General features: G+C 41.1%; 1 protein-coding gene across 8 annotated transcripts in view; it reads left to right on the top strand.

Moving 5' to 3' along the window:
- Positions 1–24,552, top strand: part of LOC114030098 (sodium/calcium exchanger 3) — a 216,225-nt gene that overhangs the window by 47,266 nt on the left and 144,407 nt on the right. For all 8 annotated transcript variants that reach the window (XM_027844784.1, XM_027844781.1, XM_027844783.1 and 5 more), the window contains exon 2: positions 2,712–4,557. In XM_027844784.1, coding sequence (XP_027700585.1) covers positions 2,774–4,557 — 1,784 coding nt within the window. In that variant the 5' untranslated portion in view covers positions 2,712–2,773. The remainder of the gene's footprint in view (positions 1–2,711; positions 4,558–24,552) is intronic.

Genomic DNA, 24,552 nt, shown 5'->3' with positions numbered 1-24,552 from the left:
AAGACGAGTAAGTGGAAGACCTAGAACACATGAGCCAGCCAGTTTGTGCTAAGGAACTGGCTGTACACCTCTCTGGAGTCTTCATTCCTGCTCTTGTCATAGATTGCTCTTACAACCTGGGTTTCCAGTCAAACCTAGAACATTTTACATAAGAATCTCCTATCTGGTGGAGGGAATAATGAATGGACACTGCATACCTGTGTGAGTTGGTGTGAGAGCTTTGGAGAGAACAGACATCTTTAATTTCTTTTTTGACAGAGGTCACATGTGGTTCTAGACTCCCTTGGGATCTGACTCAACCAATATACATGGAGGAAGAGAGGCAGACTTGGAAAGTTGAGGACATGTTGAGGAGTTGGCTTCCTCCTATATGTTGGCCTTACAAAATGTGTTACAGCATGGAGTCATCATTTTCTCCACCATTTAGGAGGGCTTTATGAAAAATTCTCTAGGCTTGCCTGAAAACTCAGGTTCTACTTCATTACAAATTGTTTCCTTTCATGCTAAACGGATCTAGAAGATGGGTTACCAAAGAAACTCATGTGTATGCTGGGCAAATGCAACCAACTCAAATATTCATGAGAATGTGGTCCACTTTGTGGATTATATATGACCTCTCCCTCCATACCTCCCCTCTCCCCCATTTCCCCAACTAGAGACTGAGATAGAGTGGTTTAGAGTTTAGAGACACATGGTAAGTAAGGCAAGGGGAGGGAGATGAGTGTGAGCCCTGAGCCTTCAGCTCTAACTGAGTGATGGTATGGCAACTCATTTAGAATAAAATGAAGTCAATTTGTAATTATCTGCTATGTCATACTCTCTAAACCTCTTGCCTCCTCCGTGGCTGCAGATAATGGAGAGTTGACTGTATTAAAGCTCAGAAATACCATAGTAGGTAGAGTGTTGGTCTTGGAGTGAGGAGAGCCTGAGTTTAAGTCCTACCATAGATATTTACTAGCTGTGTGACCCTGAGCAAGTTATTTGCTATCTCTAAACTTCAGTTTCCTAATTTGCAAAATAGGGCAGTTGTGTTTAATGGTCTCTATGATTCCTTTTAGCTCTAAATCAATGATCCCATGATGCTGTACTTTGCAGCTATTGTTGCTCATCCTAGGTGGTACCATAGTGTGCACAGAGTGCAGGGCCTGGAGTCAGGAAGACTCATGACTTCCTGAGTTCAAATCCAGCCTCAGACACTTACTAGCTGTGACGCTGGGCAAGTCACTTCACCCTGTTTGCCTCAGTTTCTTCATCTGTAAAATGCGCTGGAGAAGGAAATGGCAAACCACTCTAGTACTTTTGCCAAGAAAACCCCAAATGGGGTCACAAAGAGTCAGACACAATTGAAATGACTCAATAACAACAGTGATGTTGTGACCCATAGGACTTCTTCAAAGCTTTATGAACTGCAGAATCAGGGTTCAGATATCACTCAAAGGTAGAGTAGAAGAGATTAATTTTCACCAGTGGTAATCTAGGAAATATGAACATTGACTACAATAGTGAAATCAGCGGATAGCGCTTCTTAATTTGGAGAGGATTTTAGATCTGGCCTCCAAGTTAGGGAGATGGGTGGAGGAAGATGGCCCAAAGGGAATGTATTTCCAACCCAGATTTGGCTACATTAGATATTATTTCAGTGAAATGAGGAGGATAAATGTTCAGGGACAGGAATAAAATTGGAGTAGTGATGAGGATTAGTCAAGTTAGAACTGATTTGGGTTCATTATGGGTAGAGAAAAGTCACTTGAGATTTCATTCCCTGAGAATTCTCACCATTGATATTAGTATAACATTGTTAAAATAATGAACTGACATTTAAGACTTGTATTTTCAGGCTTAGAAAGAGGTTTCCTCACAACAACCTTATGGGGTAGGAATCAGAAGTATTATTTTACATAGTAGGAAACTGAGGGAGGGCGAGGTTAAATAATCTGAGGCAGTGGAATGAAAACTGGACTCAAATTCCAAAGATCTGGCTTCAATCTTGGCTTTGCTGCTGGCTTCCTGTATGATCATTTAACATCTCTGGGTCTCGTTTTACCCATCTGCAAATTGAGGGGGTAGACTGGAGGTTGTTAATCTGTTTTGTGTGTCAAGGACCTCTTTGATGGTCTGATGAAATCTATGAATCATAATGGACTAATGCTTTTAAATGCATAAAATAAAATTCATAGGATTATACAGGAAACTAGTTCCATAGAAATAGTTATCAGAATGTTAAAAAACCCAACTCTACCAGATTCAGGAACCCCAAGTTAAGAATCCTTGATTGCTAGGTGATTGTTAATATACCTTTCATTGCTAAATACTGTGTTTCTGTGACTTGCTAATCATTCAAGCTAGAGCTGATTCAAACCAGATATCTCTTGACTCCAAGACCACTATTCTTTCACTGTAGCACATTGCCTCTGATTGAAGGCTGGGAGAGGGGCAAAAGGCTAGGGGGACACCTCTTGTTTTCCAAAATTTCCATTTCTTTTTGTTATTCTTCAATTAAACCTCAACTAGATGGTCCTGAGGGCAGAGCGGCTATTTTACCACAGATTGACTAGTGACACGTCTATTTTTCCAAGTGAGAGACTATCCCATATGTTAGCACAATCTGGCTCTTGAAGGTGAAGCATCAAAGCATTTTGGTGGGAACTTGCCTCTTGCTGTCCCCCTCATCTCATGACCTTTAATTCCATTTTTGTCCTATTCCATTTCAGGTTCCTGGCCCATCAGGAGGACCCCTGCAGCTGTGGTGCAAGCCAGCAGCTAAATCTTGTGTATGGCGTGGTCAAAGTTGCGGCCCCTCACCTCTGCCTTCCTCCACTTCGGGTTGGTTACTTTTGCACTCTTCCTCAATGGTCTGCGGGCAGAGGCTAACACAGCTGGGGATGTGGAGAGTACAGGGCAGAACAATGAGTCCTGCTCAGGGTCGTCAGACTGTAAAGAGGGTGTCATTTTGCCAATCTGGTACCCGGAGAACCCTTCCCTGGGGGACAAGATTGCCAGGGTCATCGTTTATTTTGTGGCCCTGATCTACATGTTCCTTGGGGTGTCCATCATTGCTGACCGCTTCATGGCATCGATTGAGGTCATCACTTCTCAGGAGAGGGAGGTGACCATCAAGAAGCCTAATGGAGAGACCAGTACAACTACTATTCGGGTCTGGAATGAAACTGTCTCCAATCTGACCTTGATGGCTCTGGGCTCCTCTGCCCCAGAGATTCTCCTGTCTCTGATTGAGGTGTGTGGTCACGGGTTCATTGCCGGAGACCTGGGGCCTTCTACCATCGTAGGCAGTGCAGCTTTCAATATGTTCATCATCATAGGCATCTGTGTCTATGTGATCCCCGACGGGGAGACCCGGAAAATCAAACACCTTCGGGTCTTTTTCATCACTGCTGCATGGAGCATCTTCGCCTACATCTGGCTGTACATGATCCTGGCGGTATTTTCACCAGGCGTGGTTCAGGTGTGGGAGGGCCTGCTCACTCTCTTCTTCTTTCCCATATGCGTCCTCTTGGCCTGGATGGCAGACAGACGGCTACTCTTCTACAAGTATATGCACAAAAAATACCGTACAGACAAGCACCGAGGTATCATCATAGAGACAGAGGGTGACCATCCCAAGGGCATTGAGATGGATGGGAAGATGATGAATTCTCACTTCCTAGATGGGAGCCTGGTGATGATGGAAGGGAAAGAAGTGGATGAGTCTCGCAGAGAAATGATTCGGATTCTCAAGGACCTGAAACAAAAGCACCCAGAAAAGGATCTGGAGCAGCTGGTGGAGATGGCCAACTACTGTGCCCTTTCCCATCAGCAGAAGAGCCGAGCATTCTACCGGATCCAAGCCACCCGTATGATGACCGGGGCAGGCAACATCCTGAAGAAACATGCAGCGGAACGAGCCAAGAGATCCTCCAGGATGGGCCAGGTGCACACCCATGAGCCTGAGGATTTTGTGTCCAAAGTTTTCTTTGATCCGTGCTCCTACCAGTGCCTGGAGAACTGTGGAGCTGTCCTCTTGACTGTGGTGCGGAAAGGGGGTGATACCTCCAAGACTGTGTACGTGGACTACAAGACGGAAGACGGTTCTGCCAATGCTGGGGCTGATTATGAGTTCACAGAAGGCACGGTGGTCCTGAAGCCAGGAGAAACCCAAAAGGAATTTTCTGTTGGCATTATTGATGATGACATCTTTGAGGAGGATGAACATTTCTTTGTGAGGCTCAGCAATGTTCGCATAGTGGAGGAGCCGCCAGATGAGGGCCTACCCCCTGGCACAATCCACAACCTGCCCTTGCCGAGGGCAGTGCTGTCCTCCCCCTCTGTGGCTACAGTCACCATTCTGGATGATGATCATGCAGGCATCTTCACTTTTGAGTGCGATGTCATTCATGTCAGTGAGAGCATTGGTGTCATGGAGGTCAAGGTCCTCCGGACATCGGGTGCCAGGGGCACAGTCATCATCCCCTTTAGGACAGTGGAAGGGACCGCCAAGGGTGGTGGTGAGGACTTTGAAGACACCTATGGGGAGTTGGAATTCAAGAATGATGAAACTGTGTAAGTACCTTCTCTCTGCTCTCTCCCCACCACAGACCCATTCCATTTTCCTCTTTCATTAGGAATACTCTTTACAAATGTTTCTCATGATTGTCTTAACCTTCTGCTTTGGCTCCATCACAGGTGTACAAGGTCATCAGACACTTCTGAGCTGTTTTCCACTTCTAAACTTTCCTGACTCCCTACCTTAACTTTTTGTTGTTTTTTTTCATGGGCAGGGAATCCTATGGCAGGATCTATTGAAACCTATAGTAGTTAGAGGGCTAAAAGCAATTATGTTGTAAGGTTTTGGTGATTTGCTAGACAGCAAGAGATTTTTCCTGTCCTCACGATTTTGGGTTTCTGAGACCTTTGAGGCTAAACCTTTGACCATTTCAGGCCACTGATAGGAACATCTGGCCAAGCTTCCCTTTAGCTGGTGACTCTAACTCTTACTGGTACCATTTTGAATCTCAGTTGTACTCTTACTCTCTTCAAACATGACTGTTCAGATCTGATTAGCTCAAAACCTAGAAGCCAAAGTGGTCTTTTTTACATGCAGGCAGGCTAGCCTTTGATTCCTGACATGTCCTATCTGGCTGAAATGGCTCACTTTTACTTTTGTACTGGAGGTACCTGGGAGAAGCCAGGCTCCATCCCAAGGTTGGGTACCAGATAAACATTAAAGGAAAAGCCCTTAGGAAATTATGGGATGTTTCACCTGAAACCTATGTGTTCATCCCTTTTAATAGTACTTTTCATTTGAATAAAATCCTATTATATCCTATCATAAAGAAAATTAACTCTTTCTACAGCCTTTTTCATGGAAGACTATCACCCATTTTACACAGCTCATTTGTATTCTGCCCATTTTACACATGAACAAGTTGAAAGACAGTAAAGAAAAGGGACTAACTCATTTTAGCTCAATCAAAACAAAACACCATTAGCTAAACCTTTTCAGGAGTGTATGCTGATGATTCTTGGGACCATATTTTATTAGAATAAAGTTAGATCTTCCCTAGGAGGGGTAGAGAAGAGTGGAGGAAAGAAGGAAAAGAAACCAGGAGCTTTTCTCTGCTGATCTTTTTGTTAATTCTTTGCTTGGATACATAGCAAGCCACAAAATGTTTATTTATACAACAAAAATGGAATATTTAATTGCTCAGAGTGCCTACTAGTGATATTATCAGAGAATACTGATTTTAGCATTCCAGGATTTTCTGAACAAGTCAATGTACATTTATATGTCTTCATGATCTTTTAGGCTTCCCTATGGAACTTCTCAAACTATATCTTTCCATGACAAAAGGCTGGATCTTTTCCTTTGTGCTCAAATATCAGCCTGAACCCAACCCAAGCCCCTTAGCCATTTAAACTGTAATGTTACCACTAACAATAATAAACAAACTAGGGACACTTCCGTTTAAGTGACTGAATTAATTTAGTTGACAATAGAGGTACACATGAGCCCACTTTCCTAGATCCCTTAATCTAAATTAATCTAAATTAGGGATCCCAATCTAAAATTTAAGAATTTAAGAAATGGGAAGGGCTTCAGAGTTCATCTAATTGAGCCCTCTTATTTTTAAAGATAAGGACAATGAAGTACAGAGAAGTCAACTGGCTTGTCCAAGGTAATTCAGTCATTCAACAAACATTTATCTAGTAGAATGTAAGTTCCTTGAGAGCCAGATTGTTTGCTTTTGTGTCTTCATGCCCACAATATCTAGCACCATGCTTTACAAATAGCAAGTGTTTAATAAATGCTTGTTGAATGATGGAATAAATGAAAGTCATTAGTAGCTGAGCCAAGACTGGAAGCCAGGTATCCTGACTCTCACTCTAGTAGTCTTTCCTCAAGGCCATATTTCCTAGTTCTGTGCATGCAGTAGGTATTCAAGTATGCCTAAACACATGAGACTTCAGGTAGGCTATAGGGGTACATGGTCTTACCATGAGCTAGTTTTGAATTAATTGTTATGAGGTTACACATGTATATTTCTCTGTAAACTTAGCTGTGGCCGAATCCAGGGCCAAGATCTAAGTCCACACCTCCTTGTGTTCACACCTCCTTCTACCCCATAGCCTGCTACTGTAACACCATTCAGTAGAAACATGGGAAGAAGATGGAAGACAACTGCAATTTTGCTTAATCCAGAGACAGTCTATCTCTCATCCTACTCTTGCTTCTGATCCCACAACCTTTATGGGGACTTTACTTTCCCACAAAACCAAATAACATTGCAAACTTTGAACCTTCTCTCCCTTCTTGCCTTAGGAGTTAATCTGGTTCAATCATAGTCTCCGCCAAACTAATATCTTTGGGGACCCTGAAGTTATTTGTTCAAGTTTGTTCTCTATTGTACTAAAATGATTCATTAATATCACCCACCCCAAAAAGTGGATCAGTGGGGGTGGTTTATTTCATGTCCTAGTGACTCAGATTTCACACCAGCATCATTTCCCTAACACAGACCTGATCTTTAGGAAGCATGGGTGGATGACATTTGCAAGCAGACAGAAGACAAGTTACTAAACTTCTCTGTGATTTATGGGACCCTTCAGTAAAGCTCCACTGCATCACGTTGGAAAGAGCACAACAGTAATTCTTGGGTGAAATTTGCTCTAAAAAAGAAAAATCAAACAATATTATGTTTCTACCACTTCTCCAAGAAAATTATTGTATCACATGCTTTCTTTAGCCTCAAAATTCACCTAGAACTTGTTCAAGATAGAAAATCCTGGCTCTGAGAGGAAAGGGGGAAATAGTTTTCTTTAGGGGCAGTTAGATGATGCCATAGATAGAGCACTGCGCCCGGAGTCAGGAAGACCTGAGTTAAAACCTAACCTCAGACACTTGTTATCTGTGTGACCCTGGGCAAGTCACTTAACCTCTGTCTGCCTCCATTTCATATACTGTAAAATGGGGATAATAATAGCACTTACCTTCTAGGGTTCTTGTGAGGATCAAATGAGATAATATTCGTAAAGTGCTTAGGATAGTACCTGGCACTTCATTAATATTTGTTTCTTTCCTTCCTTTCTCTGCCCTCTTCTTTCTTGAGAAAGGATGGACAAGAATAACCTTCAGACCTAGGGATCTCCTATGGAGAGCAAGTCAGCAGTAGATCCATCCATTCTCCCTTGGCCTTCTCTGTCCACAGAGATTGTCTAAGGATATTTCCATTAGAATGGGTTGCAATTTGGAGTGTTAGCATTTTCAGGTTATTCATTTGGTGAAACCATGGTGGGTTCTGCCCTCTACTATTAGCCCAGCAAGGAGCTAGGTTGATAACCTTCTGGCTACTGGAGGTGAGCTGTTGTTCTCTAACATTCTTTACTTTATGCAGTAGGTGCAAACAAGACTCAAGGCGTAAGTTAGATTGGAGAAGGGAAAAAAAAAAACCCTTGTCCATTATTCCTAAATACTAAAATGTCTACTTCTGTGTCTCCATGCTCTGGGCCATATCCCCTTTCCAGTATTATGACTTGTAGGTAGACAGTGGACAGATATCTTAGCAGTTCTTTCTTTCCCTTCTGTTATTTGCCTCTTTCACCTTAAGTCTGGCTACAGCAGATCAATAAACGGTGGCAGCATGAGCAATTTGCCCAGATTTACCCCAAAAGAGGGGATAGAGGTATAAGTGCATAGTTTACAATCTTAGCAGGCATTAGAAAGTACCCTTTTGGTACTGGGTTGTCTAAGTTTTCATTTCATGCAGGCTTACTCAATCACAAATCAGTTTCCTTCTCAGTCTGGTGGGGGTAGAGCCCACAAACCCCAAACTTGTAAAAGCTATATCCCATAGAATACCCTAGATCCTGGTAAAATATGGCAATTCAGAAAAATTGCAAAACTCTAAGTGACATTAAGTCATTATTTATTCTAGTTCTCTGTCTTCAAGCAAGATGACAAATAGAGTACACTTGAGATCCTGGTTTTTTTTATGGTGTTCAGAGCCTTCCTGAATAGCTTATTCTAGCATCTAATAACCACAATATCTCCAACAGTACCAGAAAAGACACCAACCACTAGGTTTGACTCTAACCCAGGTGTTGTCTGTACACACCTGGTCTGTCAGTGGCCAGGACTTTTCTCCCACCAGCTTTTGGGAAATTCCAGCCAGAATAGATATGGGGACTCCAAGGACAGTGCATCAGGTTGAGTCTTTAATGTTTCCTATAGAGAAAGATACATTTGGATGAAGGTGGCCATCAGGGAAGAGCTCTCAGCAAATACAAGCTATCTAACCTCAAGATCTATGAGGGCTTTCCTCTCTTGCTACTCATGCTGGCTGGGGGCTTTGGATAATGCCAGAAGTTTAAAAAAAGAGAGATCCTGCCATGGGCCTTGCTCATTTTTTCTTTTTTCTTTCTTAATCTCTAATGCTCTTTTATATGGTTCCTAAGGTCAAAGTTGTCTCAATCACCTGTAAGGATAGAGAGCGACAATCAGACAGGAGAATCTGGCAATGACTCTTGCTGTCTTGTCTTATGCTTCCTACAGTTTGGGTTAGTGCAAGGTTCTCAGAAGAAAGACTCTCCTATCCCTCTCCTGACCTTAACCTTGATGAACCATGAGGCAAGGGAGGAAATGTCAATGATGTGCTCAATTTTTTTTTTAATTGTAAAAGTGAGTCTATGTTTCATAAACATAAAATTAATATTAAAAAATAAAAATTAATAAAAAACTTGAACTGGAGAAGACCCTGGAATTCTGAGTATTTAGAGGGATAGGATACCGTGATAATAAAAAAAAAACCCAGCAGAAGTCCTAGACTTAGTTTACAGAATGAGTCCAAATGTGTTAGGAAGCTCTAACGGGACTCACAGGGATCCCAGGAATTTGTTCAATATGTAGTGACCTCTCTAGAAGAGAGTAATGATAAATATATTTAAAGGTGGTGCTAATGTCCATTTAAAGAGGATGTATGTTATATTTTTCTTAGCCACTCACCCCCACCCATATCCCCAGCCCTGCCTCCACATCCCTTTGAGGGATACAGTTGAAATAAGACATGACCAGTTACAGAACAGTTTGCTTTTCTGGAGGAGACATACCTAGCTACTCTTCGCTCATCACAATGGACAGCTACATTAGGTGCAATACTCACGTTCCCATACATTTGAGGTTGTTTTTTTAAGAGCTTAGGATCCTATCTGTTTCCATTTTTTGTTGGATCACGATTCCTCCTGTGCTTCTGTAGCCTTGTTTACATTGTCCCACTGTGCACGATTGAGAAATAGGGGCAGGGTTCTTTGCAGTGCATTTGTAGGAATTGCTCTAGAGAGTTTCTGGTTTTTACTACAGGGTAGTTTATGTACTGAACAGATACCCTTAGTAGAGTTTGCAGTGTTCCAGGGTATTTTAGTTAGCAATAGCATAGGATTTGTAGCTTGGGAGGATGGAGAGTATTTTTTCTTGGTAGAGAGGTATTACAGTATCTCACCAGGTGTTTTGTCCCACTTAAAACACTGTAAAACATGTCAGCTACCATTATGAATTCTACTGGGATGTGAGAAGGATTTGCAGTGTATGGAATCTGTTGTATCTTGGTGGGTACCATCTGGAGTTTTCGGTGACCCAGTGGTCACTTTATATGTGGAAGTGGGTTGTCTAGAACAATGTCAGATGCAGATTTTGCAGTGTACTGCTGAGTGGATTCTAGTGCTCTTGCACAGGATTTGCAGTATATTGGATTTGTTGTGTCCTGCTGCTCAGTGTATGATATTGTTTCTTGGGCAATCCATGCAGTGTATAGAGATTCGAGGTGTCCTCCTAGGTAAGCAAGAGTTTGCAGTGCCTTGCTAGGCAGTGATTGGAATTTACATCACTCCCCTGGGAAGTGCATGGGGATTTACAATATCCTGTGGGCAAATCCCTTACTCTACTCGAGGGGGGGACACTGCTTCCTGCAAATCCCATATGCTACCTACGTACAGAAATTTCTGGGTCCTTCTGGGTCAAAGTGTGTGGCACTTACTGATTTTGCTGTGCCCTATACTAGATGTGGGGGATGGGCTGAGGGGAAAGAAACTGCCGTCCTAGTCCCTGGCCCTGGTAAAATGCATCCAGCTCAGCACAAACCAGGAGCCGGAATTAAGCTGGCCTCTGCATGGATCAGCAGAAAATATTCCCTGTCGGCGCTGTCCAGCAGCACAGAGCTCAAGGCTGCTTGCTATCCCTTTGGCCACCCTTCCTCGGAAGCCTGGTGTCAGAGGAGGGCTGCCTCTGTCCTCAGGTACGCTAACACTTCCCTATATCATTTTAAAAGCCTCCGCCTGGGCTGGGTTCCCAGAGCAACCTCTCAGTTCCAAATACCAGTAGAAAGCTTTCCCGCCGGTCATGCCAATACCATGACAGTATGAGAGTCCTCCCTGTGTCTCCCCTTCTCCCTTTCCTGTGCCCCTCCCCAGCAGGACAGCTGCTCGCCTTGGTTTAGTTGAGGCCAAGTAGGCACCCTTTCTTCCCCCAAGAGCTGTAATTTGATGACTTTTCAGGAACACCCAGGAAGGGGGCGGGGATCGGGATGGTGCTGGAGTTGGTGGGGGGAGGGGCAATAATCTAGACACTAAAGAGCCAGAAACCAACCATCTCAGCGAAGTGCTGTCGGTCTCTCCCATGTTTACATGAATGGGGTAAATTTCTTTGAATTGGATTTTCCTTTGGAATCCATTGTGCATGATCCTTCCTCATCTCCTGCATTTGAACCCCATAATGGCCAGGGATTTCCCTGGGCATTGGTGAGAAAACATAGTATAGTGAGAAAAGCACTCACCTTATTCATTCAATAAACATTAAGCACCTACTATGTGCCAGGCACTGTACAAAGGGCTGGGGATGTGAAGAAAGGCAAAAAACCAACCAAACAAAAAACAAAACAAAACAGTCCCTGATCTTGAGAACCTCATTCAAAATGGGGGACACAACATGCAAACAACTATGTACAAAAAAGCTACAGTGTTAGAAGACCTGGTGTATGTCCTGGTTTTTGCCACTTATGAGCTGGGCGACTAAGCAACCTCTCTGAGCTCTTTATCCCCCCAGAGGAATTGACATGCTATAGTGGAAAATTTAGAGTCAGAGGACCTGGATTTGAGTCTTGGATTTGCCACTTAGTAACTGTGTGACCTTGGGCAAGTCACTTGCTATCTCTGAGCTTCATCTTCCCCAGGTATGAAATGAGGATGAGAATACTAGCATCACTTCGGCCATAGGGTTGATTTGAGGATCCAGTGAAGTAATGCATGTAAACTGCTTTGTAAATTGTAAAGTATGATACAAATGAGTTAGTATCCATATAAATTAGGGATAATAAACTTTATATACCTACCTCCAAGAGTTATTGTGAGGAGCAAATGAGATAATGGATGTAAAGTGTCATCCAGATGTTGCCTCTTACCATTATTGTTATTTAGAGTGAAGCATTTCAAACCGGATGTAATACCTTCTGGGGTCCATCTGAACCTGATGGATTAACATTAATAAGGTGCTCACTATCAAACTAGTTGTCACATCATCTCTATTAGGAAGGAGGTCTTCCTCTATTGAGGATATATAGGAAGTTCCTAAGTCAATATGGCTGTAGGCCAGGACTATTAGCATTCATTCAACAAATTTTTATTAATGCTGCTATGTGTAATGTGTAACATTAGGTGCTTTGGGAGGTACAAGGAGATATGACACAGTTCTTGTCCTTAAGGAGTGTCTTCTCTTCACATCCTTTCTTGTGTTATGGCCAAACCAAAGTGTTCCCAATTTCCTGATCTTATCCTTTCCTTTCAGCCTTTTGTAGATTCTTCCACAGGACTAGAATGGTCTCACCTGACATTTCTCCCTACGTGCAGTGTTCTCTGATCTCCCCAGTTGTAAATAATGTTAATTATTTCCCTCTGCCCCTTTCCCGAGACACATACATTGCTGGATCTCAATACTGATCCCTATCGAAGCTTGAACCTGCTTCATTTTTCTGACCTGGCCCAGTTTACTCTTCCTTTGGCCATTTGGTAGCCCTTGACTTACAGGTGATCAACATATTTACACCAGACTTACTCTAGACAGTTGATCATCTTTAGTCTTATTGTAGCTAGGAACTATGGATCTAAGGCAGTCCACCAGCCTCTGCCTTCCCTAGTAGCAGAATTACAGGTACGTATTACAGGTGTGTGCCTGGTTAGTAATCGCTCCCTTCTCAAACCTCTCATACACTTATCACCTTATAGAGTGTATCATAGTTTTTGTGTATTTATATATTGTGTATTTGTACATAGCACACGTGTGTACTTAAGTCTCCCAAGGGCATTTTATTTTACCTTTTTCCCCAGCACAATGAATGCTTTGCACATAGTAAATGATTAATAAATGTTTGTGGAATTGAATTGAACTCCAGTACAATAAGAGACATGACACATATACAGATAAATATAATATAAATTGGAATATAAAAAGTGCATAGGAGGTGCTTAAAGACTGTGGGAATACATGAGGAAGAAATGACTTCCAACTATGGGGAGAAGAATCAGGGTAGATTTGATGGAAGAGGTGGTATTTAAATGTCCAAGCCTTCTAATGAATAGTTGGTGAACTGGACACAGGGTAAGAGATTTAGAATAAGAAGGGCCCTTAGAAGTCACCTCGTCCAGGGCTTCTTCAACTTTTTCCACTTGTCCCCTTTTCTGTTTAGGCAGTGTTTGTTGGCCATTGTGTGGCCTGAGGTACTGTGTGCAGTGTAAAGTGCACATGCTTTGTGTTCAGAACCAAGGCTGCAGTGAAATTGTGCATGCACTGCCTGAAACACCTCGGATTCATTATGTGTTTGATTTTTAATTAATTTTTGGTCATCGTGCTTTCGGAAATCTCTTACTGTTGCCAAACTTTTCGTGACCCTACATTGGGTTGTGACCCACAGTTTAAGAAGCACTGCCAACCTTTTTATTTTAAAGAAGAAACAGAGGCACAAAGGTGAAATGTCATGGCCAAGGTCACACAAGCACTAGGTGATAGAGCCAGGATTTGAACCTGATGTCCTCTGATGTAGCAATTTTTTCCTCCTTGCATCTTAGTGCCTCAACCTTCCCATTCTACAGATGAGGTTAAAAAAAGAGGTTAAAAAGAGGTTAAAGGACTTGCCCAAGGTCACAGAGGTTGTAAATGGCAGTGCTAGAGTTCTCTGATTTTAGATCCCACATTTTTTCCCTCTTATACCGTGGTTTATATAATTGATACTTAGAGAGGTTAAATGCTCATAACCACACAACTAGTAAGTATCAGGGGCAGGATTTGAACGTAGTTCTTGCCTGATGGCCAGTCAAGGACAATTTCCACTGCACTACACTGCTCTTAAGCTGGCTCTTGAAGGATGGGTAGATAGAAGTAGGGAGAAGGAGAAGGCAGGGTTATTGCAAAACTCCCAAGTTTTTTTTTTTTTTTTTAGTATTTCTCCTTTTCTTCTTCCTTCTCCATCTTATATTCTTTTACTCTCTTGACATAAACATTTGGATATTTCTCTGTACCTCTTTAGCTTATTTTTTTCTCTTGGAGTACTTTTCCATTCTTTTATGGAACTTCATTTTCCCTAATAAACCAGAGATGAGGGTGCAGTGGAGAGAGGCAATAAGCAGTTATATAGCACCTACTATGTGCCAGGCACTGAGATAAGCTCTTTACAAAAATCTCATTTGATCCTCATAACAACTCTGTGAAGTATATGCTATTATAATTCCCATTTTACAGTTGAGGAAACTGAGGCACCTCTTCCTCTAGCAGGGACAGCATGAAGAGCTATGTAATAGGCTTGAGGATCTTCCCACAGAGAGTAGAGCTGGGCTCTGAGGACCAAATAATTTCCTGATGATTATGATGATGATGATGATAATGATAATGATGATGGTGAGGTGAGGATCTATAGATTTTGGTAAGAGAAGACGTTCAGTACTCTTCGCATTGCGAAAAAAATAAGTCCCAGGGGTATGAGGTGGGCAGATGTTGATCTGACATGAACAATTTGACAATATACTATCTTCTTAGGGAATATATCAGGTTGATAATGGAGAATCTCCAGAGATTGTTTAAACCTCAAGACTAATGGCCACTTCTAGTGATTCATATGGGGGCAAATGATACCACCAGAGGGAAGCTAGAAAGCATCTCTAGGAATTAGGAACTGGACAAGAAACTGAAGACCTTAAGAACACAAGCAATGTTTTCCATCTCTGTGACTGATAGAAGGAAGGGGATTTAGCAGAGAAATTTATATGGGGCAAATGATTAGCTTGTTAAAGAAGATGGCGACAGAGAATGGGATTTGGATTTCTCATCCTGGTCTTAGGGAACAAAAATAATGGGCTTTTAGACAGGGATAGAGTCCATCTAATGAGGGCTGAAATGTATATATTTTCCTGGAGACTTACAGATCTGGTGGAAAGGATCTTTATTTTAAAAATAGAACAGAATGGAATGGAAGAGGAAGGGAAAAAATGAAGGCATATATCTGCTAAGTCCGATATCTCTAAGAGTTGTAGGCATGATATGTTGTTGTTGTTCAGTCATTTTTTAGTCATGTCCAACTCTTCATGACCCCATTTGGGGTTTTCTTGGCAAAGATACTGGAGTGATTTCCTTCTCCAGTTCATTTGATGAGGAAACTGAGGAAAACAGGGGTTAGTGACTTGCTCAAGGTCACATAGCTAGTAAGAGTCTGAGGCCAGATTTGAACTCAGGAAGAGGAGTCTTCTTGACTGCAGTCCCAGTGCTCTATCCACTGTGCCACCTCCCTACCCAGGCATGATATAGGAAGAAGACATTTAGAGGCCTAATAATTCATGGGAGAAAAAGTCCAAGAAGATTATCAGTAATAATACATCCTTAACTGCCTATCCATGAAACATAGAACATAGTTCATAAATAAAATGAACCAGAGATCTTAATACAAGGAGATAAAATTAGGTATGACTGAAACATGGTGGAATGTGACTCATGATGAGAGCAGGACAATGTCAAGTTATAAATTACTCAAAGGGAACAGATTAGTTAACAGGGTGGTGAAGTATCATCATATAGCCAAAAAGTCAAAACCAAATCAAAAAACCTATCTCTCATCAGGAACTCTACAAATTGTGGCATAATAAAGGGCGTTGAGGTTAGCCTCTGTGGAAGGAAGAAAAAAATTGATATTGTTTTGGGACTGTATTACAGAATGGCTTGTCAGGAAGATGGAACTAAATGATGAGTTTCAGAAATAAATCCCAAAGATAGTAGTAGTGATGGAGGACATCTACTGGACAGTCTCTCCCAAGTGAAAGCATAGCAGCTTATAAATTCTTGCTTTGGTTTGGTGATGATTTCAGTCTTTGAGGAAGTGATAGAGAAAATAAAATTCTAAGCACATGAATGAGATGATTCTGATGAGGAAGAAAGAGGAGGATTGTTCAGAGAGGCCCATTGTGGCCACAATGGTGGAACTCAGTGACTAATGATGTCAAAGACATGTTGAAAAGATGGAAATGAGGTCGGATAATTGAGGTTGAATATAAAAGAGTAGCCCTGCCCTTTAAGAATATTGTCAGGTATGTCTGAGGCATGCATTAGATAATAGGGACAATGAAAAAGTTGTGGTTTCTTAAATAGCTACATTGGGAGCAACAGGAAGATGAAGAAGAGATAAGACCACTGTTCAGGTTGAGAAGACTCAATGGATATATGATAATGGATGGTGCTGAGAATGCAGACCTACTCAACTTATATCGTGCTTCTGTTTTCTCTACCAAGAATAACGATCTTCAGACTAGGAAATAGAAAAAAAATTATAAAGCGTTAAAAACCAAGATAAATGAGGAGATGTTAAGAGAACACTTACCTGGACCCAATTAATTCATCACCAGAGCTAGATGAAGTATAACCCAGTAGAAGGAAGGAAGCAAACATTTATTAAGGGCCTACTATGTGTCAGAAACTGTGTTAAACATATTACACATATTACCTCATTTGATCCTCACAACAACCCTGGAATGTAGGTCTTATTATTATCCTTGTTTTATATTTGAGGAAATAGAGATAGATGGAGATTAAGTAGCTTGCATAGGGTCACATAGCTGGTTAAATATCTGAGGTTGAATTTGAACTCAGATCTTCCTGGTTCGAGGTCTATTCACTATGCCACCCAGAGGCCTTGCAAGGGTTTGAAAGAATAGGTCAATATAATTGCCATGTCATTAACAATCACCTTTGAAAAATTGTGGTGGGTGGGAGATATACCACAGTACTAGGAATGAACCAACTCCTAGATTTTCAGAAGAGACGTAGGAACATAAACTTAGAGGTGAATGTGAAAGGCCGTTGAATCCAAATCCTTCTTTTTACATGTGAAGAAACTGAAAAAAGGTAACGAGGTAGATTCTTCAAACCGTATACTATTGACATTAGATTCCTATAAAAATTTCCAAAGAGAAAGTTTGTGAATAGTTGAAAAGGAATCACTAGGAGCCCACTTGAATTCATCAAGAAAATATTATGCAAGACCAAACTCTTTTGCTTTTTTGACAACACAGTTTGATTAGACTGGCACATATAGTAAAGTCTCTCACAGCATCCCTGCGGAAAAGAGGGAGTGCTATAGGTTGGATAATATGGTAGATTCAGAACTAGCAGAACAATCAGTTCAATTCACCAAACATCTGTTAAGAAGATGAAAGAAGTGATGATAAATTAATTGACATTTGGCTCCAAGTCTGTGATTCTTTTAGTTCAGAGGTATCAAATATTTGGCCCATGGCTGCCTACTACAGTCCTGAGAGCAGCCCCAATCAGATTAAAATGTAATTGGGAAATTTTTAATAAAAAATGCAAATATAACAGGGCATAGATAAATTTTAAAACTAGACCAATTTGTGGTCTACAGAGAACTTTGTGCATAGATTAGCGGCCCCATTTCTATCTGCATGTCACACCACTGCTTTAGATGAATGCTGATGTGCTATAGGACACTGTCCCTGACTGTCTTCTGTTCAGCTTTTTTTTTTTTTCTGGTGAGGTAATTGGGGTTAAGTGACTTGCCCAGGGTCACACAGCTAGTAGGTATCAAATGGCTGAAGCCGGATTTGAACTCAGGTCCTCCTGACTCCAGGGCCGGTGCTCTATCCACTTTGCCACCTAGCTGCCCCCTGTTCAACTTTTAAAAAATGACTTAGATGAAATCATATATAACATTTGACATTTGTGTAGTGCTTTAAAGTTCACAAAGGACTTTAGAGACATGATCTTATTTGAGTCTCACAATAGCTCTGTGAGATAGGTACTACAGATATCATAGTTTGGTCAAGGGGAAAGAGTATTGGATTTTGAGTCAAAAAACCTGGATTCAAATCTTGGCACTTATTACCTGTGTGATTTTGGACAAGTCACTTAACCTCTCTGGGCCTCAGTTTCCTCATCTCTATGATGAGGGAGGTGGATTAGATGAGCTCTGTCCTTTTCAGCTCTGAATCTATGATGCTGTTATTCCTATTTGACAGATTGAGAAATCAAGGCGTAGAGGAAGTTAAATAACCTGTCCTTGGTCTTGTGACTAATAAGTGCCAATAGAGGAATTTGAACTCAAATCCAGAATTCTATTCCCTGTGCAGCACTGCCATGCATATCAAATTTATAGATGACATGAAACTGGGAGAGACAGCTAGTGTGTTAGATGTTATGATCAGAATCCAAAACATCTTAACAAGCAAGAATTATGGACTGGGTCTAATAATACAAAATTTCATAGTATTAAATTTTAACTCCTACACTTAGGCTAAAGAAAAAATCAGTATACAAGTACATACAGAATTGGGAAGATGTGGCCAGACGATGGTTCATATCAAAAAGACCTGAGGGAACAGTGAATTCAATAAGAAGCTTTGAAAACTCCTAAAGGCCCAAAGTCGTAATTTTCTCTTGTAAGCCAGGGCACCATATCACAAGTACGGAGAACATTCTGGTACCAGCCTAGTGATGGAAATCCTCAAACAGTTGCTGAGGGTATATGTCTTGATTGAAAAGTTTAGTGGAATAATGGAAGTTTCTTTTTTAGGAACTAGAAAATATGTATGGCTGGAATGTGAATTATTAAGGAAAATGTTCAGGTACAAGCGATGATAAAAGAAGAAAGATGAATGAGTTGCCCAGAGCTATTGGTCAGACATAAGAGGGCTGAATTACACTGAGGGGAGGATGAAGTATTGTCTGTGTCAAACTTTCCAATGGTCAGAGCTGTGTCAAAGTGGAATGGGCTGCTTTGGAAGTAGAAAATTCTTTCTTTGAAGATTTTCAATCAGGGCTAGATGACCACTTGTCTGGGATGTTGTAAAAAGCAGTTTCTTTTTGGATACAATTTGGGTACAATTTTGGGTACAATTTGAGTATAATTTAGGATCACAATTAAGTGATCTCTATGGCCCCTTCCAATTCTGATATTCCGAGATTCTGAGGCTAGAGGTGGACATATGTTGTCCTGATTTCTAAAAAAGGAAATTAGTTTGTTTATTTTTATTTGTTCATTTTTTGGTGGAAAGATCACTGGATTTGGAGTCAGAAGATGAGGGTTCAAATACCAGCTTGGCTCCTTACTACCTATGTGATCTTGGTTATATTAGTCAGTCAATAAATGTTAAAAAAGCACCTACTGTGTGCCAGGTACTGTACTAAATGCTAGAGATACAAATATGAAAAAAATAGACAGCCCCTGCCCTCAAGAATCTAATGGCGAAAGATAAAATAAAAAAGGAAGCTGAAAAGGGGTAGGGGTGGGGATAGGGAAGAAATTATCCAATGTGGGGGCATGATGGAGAAGTCAGAAAAGCCTCAAAGTAGTGCTGCCAGGTGGTAAATTAAGAAATGTCTGTCCTGACCACCCTGCTTAAATGGAAGTGTTGGAATTCAAGGCTCTGCCTTTAATCAGAGGGGCAGAGGGTAGTGACTGATGATGTCTAACTACCAAGGCTGATTCATTCTTGCACGATGATGAGATTTCCCAGTATAACTAGACTTTTTTGGACAATCAGCCTGGAATGCTGTGGTTAGAAAAGAGGGTCTTGTAGGCTGCTCCCATGGTCCTTCAAACCCTAGGCTGGAGAGCTTGACTTAATTCCTGCTGAAAATTTAACCATACATATGACACAGTTTAAAAAAAACCCCACCTAATTAAAAACTTCATATTATCTTAGGCTGAATGAATGGAGACATTATGTCCAGAATGGAGGGAGTTCTAAACCTGCTGTGTTCTGCCCTGACCAAATCACACTTAAAATATTGTGTTCAATTCTTGATATCATATTTTAGGAATGACCTTGACAAACTGGAACATGTCCACAGGATATTTAACCTAGATAAAAGAAGACCTGGGAAGGAGGGATAGGACATGATGGTTATCTTCAAAATAGAAGTGCTACCATGTTGGGGAAGGATTCAACTTTTTCTGCTTGTTTACAGAGGCAGAACTAGGAACAATAGGGAGAAGTTACAGGCGGGCCAGGTGTCACAGTGGATAGAGCACTGGGCCTGGAGTCACAAAGACCTGAGTTCAAATCCAGCCTCATACACTTACCAGCTGTGTGACCCTGGGGATGTTGCTTTACCCTACCCTGTTTGCCTCAGTTTCCTCATCTGTAAAATAAGCTGGAGAAGGAAATGGCAAACCACTCCAGTATCTTTGCCAAGAAAATCCCAAATGGGGTCACAAGGAGTCAGATGTGACTGAACAAAAACAAAAATGAGGAAAAACCTCAAAAAAAAAATTAAAACTGTCAAAGTGGGATGAATAGGTTGCCTCATAAGGCAGTAAGTTCCCCTTCACTGTGAGAGGTAGCATGGTTTAATGGGTAGATCCCTGGGCTTGTCAGGAAGGTCTGGGTTCTAATCTAACCTCAGACATTTTCTAGCTGTGTGACTTTGGGTAAGTTACCTAACAGAACTTCAGTTTCCTCATCTGTAAAACAGGAGTACTAACAGCATCTACCTCTTGACATTTTTGTAGGGATTAAGCAAGACTTTTTTTGTAAAATGCTTTGCAAACCTTGGTGCATAATATTATTATTATCATTAATCATTATCACTGAAGACCTTTAAGCAGAGCCTGGATGACTATTTCTTGGGAGTGTTTCAGAGGGAATTCCTGTGTAATTTGAGCTACATGACCTGTGAGCTCCAGTCCCACTTGGAGAGGACAAAATTCTATGACTCCTTCCTCCCTCTTACTCCCATTATCCAATCAATCATTAAGCCTTGTCATTTCTGCCTCTGCAAGGTCCCTCTCATCCATTCTTTGTCTCCATGTCCACTCTAGGTGTGGTAGAAAGGAGGTTTAGTGGGAAACACACTGCATCTGGAGTCTGAAAACCTAGATTTGAGATCTAGCTCTTTCCCTTATTAACTGTAAGACCTTGGTTAATTAAGTCAACCTGTCTCAGCCTTCATTTCCTCATCTGTACAGATGAGTATAATAATACTTTTACCGCTTCTGCTCACAAAATTGCTACAAAGATCAAATAAAATTATTTATATGGAATGCTTTGCAGCCGTAAAATAAAATGTAAATATATTTTAAAAAGTCATTATTATTTTTACCTTGGGCTTTCACTAGCAGATGTGCTCTTGGAGGGGACATGCTGACATAATAACAACAGTAAGAATAATAGTAGCTAACATTTATACAGCATCTGAGGTTTATAAAGCACTTTACATATATTATCTCATTCAATCCTCACAACAACAGTAACCTGTGAGGTAGGTGCTATTATGATCCCCATTTTACAGATGAGGAGACTGAGTCTGAGAGAGGTAAAGGAACTCTCCTTTACTGCCTCTCACCTAAATTATTATAATAGCCTTCCAATTGGTCTCACTGACTTTCGTTTCTTCCCTTTCCCCTTTATTTAAGTCTCAATTACCTGGTTAATTTTCCTAAAACATAACTCCCATCATGCCAACCTCTTTTTGAATGCCTTTCAATGGCTCCCTATTTTCTATGAAATAGAACCCATTCTCTTCAGCCTGGCAATAAGGGCTCCTTATAACTTGGCTCCAACCTATGTCTCTAATGATATGTCCAATGACTTCTAAGACTCCAACATCTGTACCTTTGATCATGCTATCTCTCCCCTTTATCCCACTTCCTCAATTTTTCCTATATCATTCCCATCCATTATTTAGGCTCAGCTTAAATTCCACCTCCTCCATGAAACTTTAGCTATTCCCCTGACCTTCAGTAGAAAGTAAGTGCTCCCGCCTCTTCTGAGTTTCCATAGCACTTAGTGGTTCTCTTTACTGTGCTTTCAGATTCTATTTCCACCTTAAAATTATTGGTGTATGTGTCATCTCTCTACTAGACTGTAAGCCCCATGAGGACAGGAATCAGGTCTTACTCTTCTTTGTATCTCCCACAGGCCTTAGTATACAGTCTGGTCCTGGGTTGGGTGTTCAATAAACATTTCAATGAATGTAAGAGTGAAGTGACAGTAGATTCTTGCCCCTTGTCAGAGACTTCTTCAAGGTACCTGGCCTTTGTTCCCAATTTTTATCCCCAATAAGAAAATTAAACCTCGCAGTCTATGTCTCTGATACTTACTAGTTGTGTGACCCTATGTCAGTCTCAGTCACTTCACTTGTCTCAGCCCTAGTTTCCTCATCTGTAAAATGGGGAACATCATAGTACCTACCTCACAGAGTTGTTGTGAGGATCAAATGAGATAATATATGTAAAGTGCTTTATAAACCTCAAATGCTATAGAAATGCTAACGATTTTTGTCCTTATTGTTGTTATTACATCAGCATGCCCCTTCAAGACCACATCTGCTAGAGATTATTTATGGTTTCAGAATTGGCAAGGGTCTCAAAGTCATCCAGCCCATCTCCTCACTCCATTCTCTCCTGGTGACATATCTTTCCCGGGGCTGTAGGATACTTACTCATTTTCTAGATATTATAGAAAAAAATTATATAAAAGAATCCTGATCTAGTTCAACTCTCTCATTTTACAGATGAGGAAACTGTGGCAAAGATGGGTTTAATGACTTGTCTAAGGTCACACAGATAATAAATGGTAGAGCAACAATTCAAGCTCAAATTCCCCAATTCTTAAGTCCAATGGGAGAGTTCCTTACATTTTTTTACATTTACACTACAATGTCTCTTAAGAAACTATAAGGGTTTTTTTGGGGGAGTGGTGGATATGAAAGGGAGGAGCTGGTAAGTCATGTCCCCAAACGGATATAATACAAGCTAGAATGTGATTAGAGCAAAGGAAAAATACTCCAGGAATCTAAGGAATAAAACAATACTTTCTGTTGACTTCTCAGAAGCAGTGATACCTGAGCTGGCCCTTGAAGGACTAACTGGATTTCAGTGGACAGAGAGAGAGCCTTTCCTTCAGTTCAGGGGCAGCTGGGCTTACAAGATTTCCAGGGATTTTGTCAAGGGTTACATAAGCTTCCTTAAGCCCAAATCAGAAATCTGGACTTGACACCCAGAAAGTCTGTAGGACTCCAGATCTGGAAGGAACCTTAAAGATGGTCATTTTACATATAAAGGGACTGAGACCCACAGAATGAAAATACTTTACTGAAGGTCAGACAGTTAGGAGCCCAGATTCAAATTCAAATCTTCTGACCCCCAAACCAATGCTCTTTCTCTTATCACATGCAGCCCCTGAATTGCTGACCCAGAATTGCCATCATACATTGTAGATGGTACCTTGGCTTGTGACCTAGGTTAGAGGTCGAGGTTGACCCAACATCACTTGTTAGGATCTTGGGGACCTGTTCTGCGGTCACCATTTATGGAGGTAAGGCTGGAGAAACAAGAAAACAGACATGTGGTCTGTAGTTAGTATGCCTTCTGAAAGCTGCTGGACCCCTGCTTAGGGATCATTAAGTAGATGGGACAAAAGGAATGTCGAGTGTAGAAGGAGGGATATGTCTGTGAATGTTTAACAACCACCTCCCTGGGGGAAAGAAAAAAGTGCCCATGATACACTTTTAAGTTTAATTTGCATTATTAATGTTTTCTACATTACTCCCTTAAATCTAGAAGCTAAATAAAACAATAAATCAAGCCTTGATTTGTAGCTTTGCAAAATGTAAATATCCGTGCTGGGAATTTAACTACCAGCTATGAGATAGAGCCACATTCTGGCTGCCAGTGGTGCAATCACCCTTCAATTGTATCTTGCCATGCATCTGAATTAAATTTGGAAAGGTTAGATGATGACCTCTTCCAATCCATGTCTAATTATTTAAAAGCAACAACAAAAATAACCTCGCTTCAAAGGCTGGGAAGCACATGTATGGAAAGAGTGACTAATTGATTTGAGTGTTTGAGGGCTACGCACTGATCTGGGTCCAGCCTGCTCTAATTGGGGCCCCTTCCTGTGTAGAGGTACGTCTCTAGGGATTCTGTTGTTTTCCATACCATTTTCAGAACATTCAGTTAGGAAGGTAGCCAGCAAATCAGGTAAATGGGATCAGGGCCTATTTTGGATCACTGTCTAGACCTCTTGGGAATTTGGTGTGCCTTGGAAAGGATACTAGACTTGAGTTAGAATCCTAGCTCTGCTATTTATTTGTTTTTTTTTTGTTGGTTTGTTTTTTTGTTTTGTTTTTTGGAGGCAATTGGGGTTTTGCCCAGGGTCACATAGCTAGTATGTGTCTGAGGCAGAAATTGAACTCAGGTCCTTCTGATTTCAGAGCCAGTGCTCTATCTATCCACTGTACTACCTAACTGCCACTCTGCTATTTACTTGTGACCTTGACCAAGCATGTAGTGCTTTGCATATAGTAAGCACTTACTAAATGCTTCATTCATTCATTCATATAAGGGGGTTAAAAGAAATCATATCTGAGGTCCCTTTTAGCTCTAAAACCATCAATTTAGAGGAAGGAAGGGACCTTAGAGACCCTGAAGTCCAATCTTCTCATTTTTCAGATGGGGAAACTGAGGCACAGAGAAGTCATATGACTTGCCTAGGGTCACACAGCTGGTATGTGTC

Source organism: Vombatus ursinus, unplaced genomic scaffold (assembly GCF_900497805.2).
Source record: "Vombatus ursinus unplaced genomic scaffold, bare-nosed wombat genome assembly UNPS02014945.1, whole genome shotgun sequence".
Taxonomy (NCBI): domain Eukaryota; kingdom Metazoa; phylum Chordata; class Mammalia; order Diprotodontia; family Vombatidae; genus Vombatus; species Vombatus ursinus.
The sequence above is the reverse complement of the archived record's forward strand: the minus strand, read 5'-3'. Positions and strand labels throughout refer to the sequence as shown.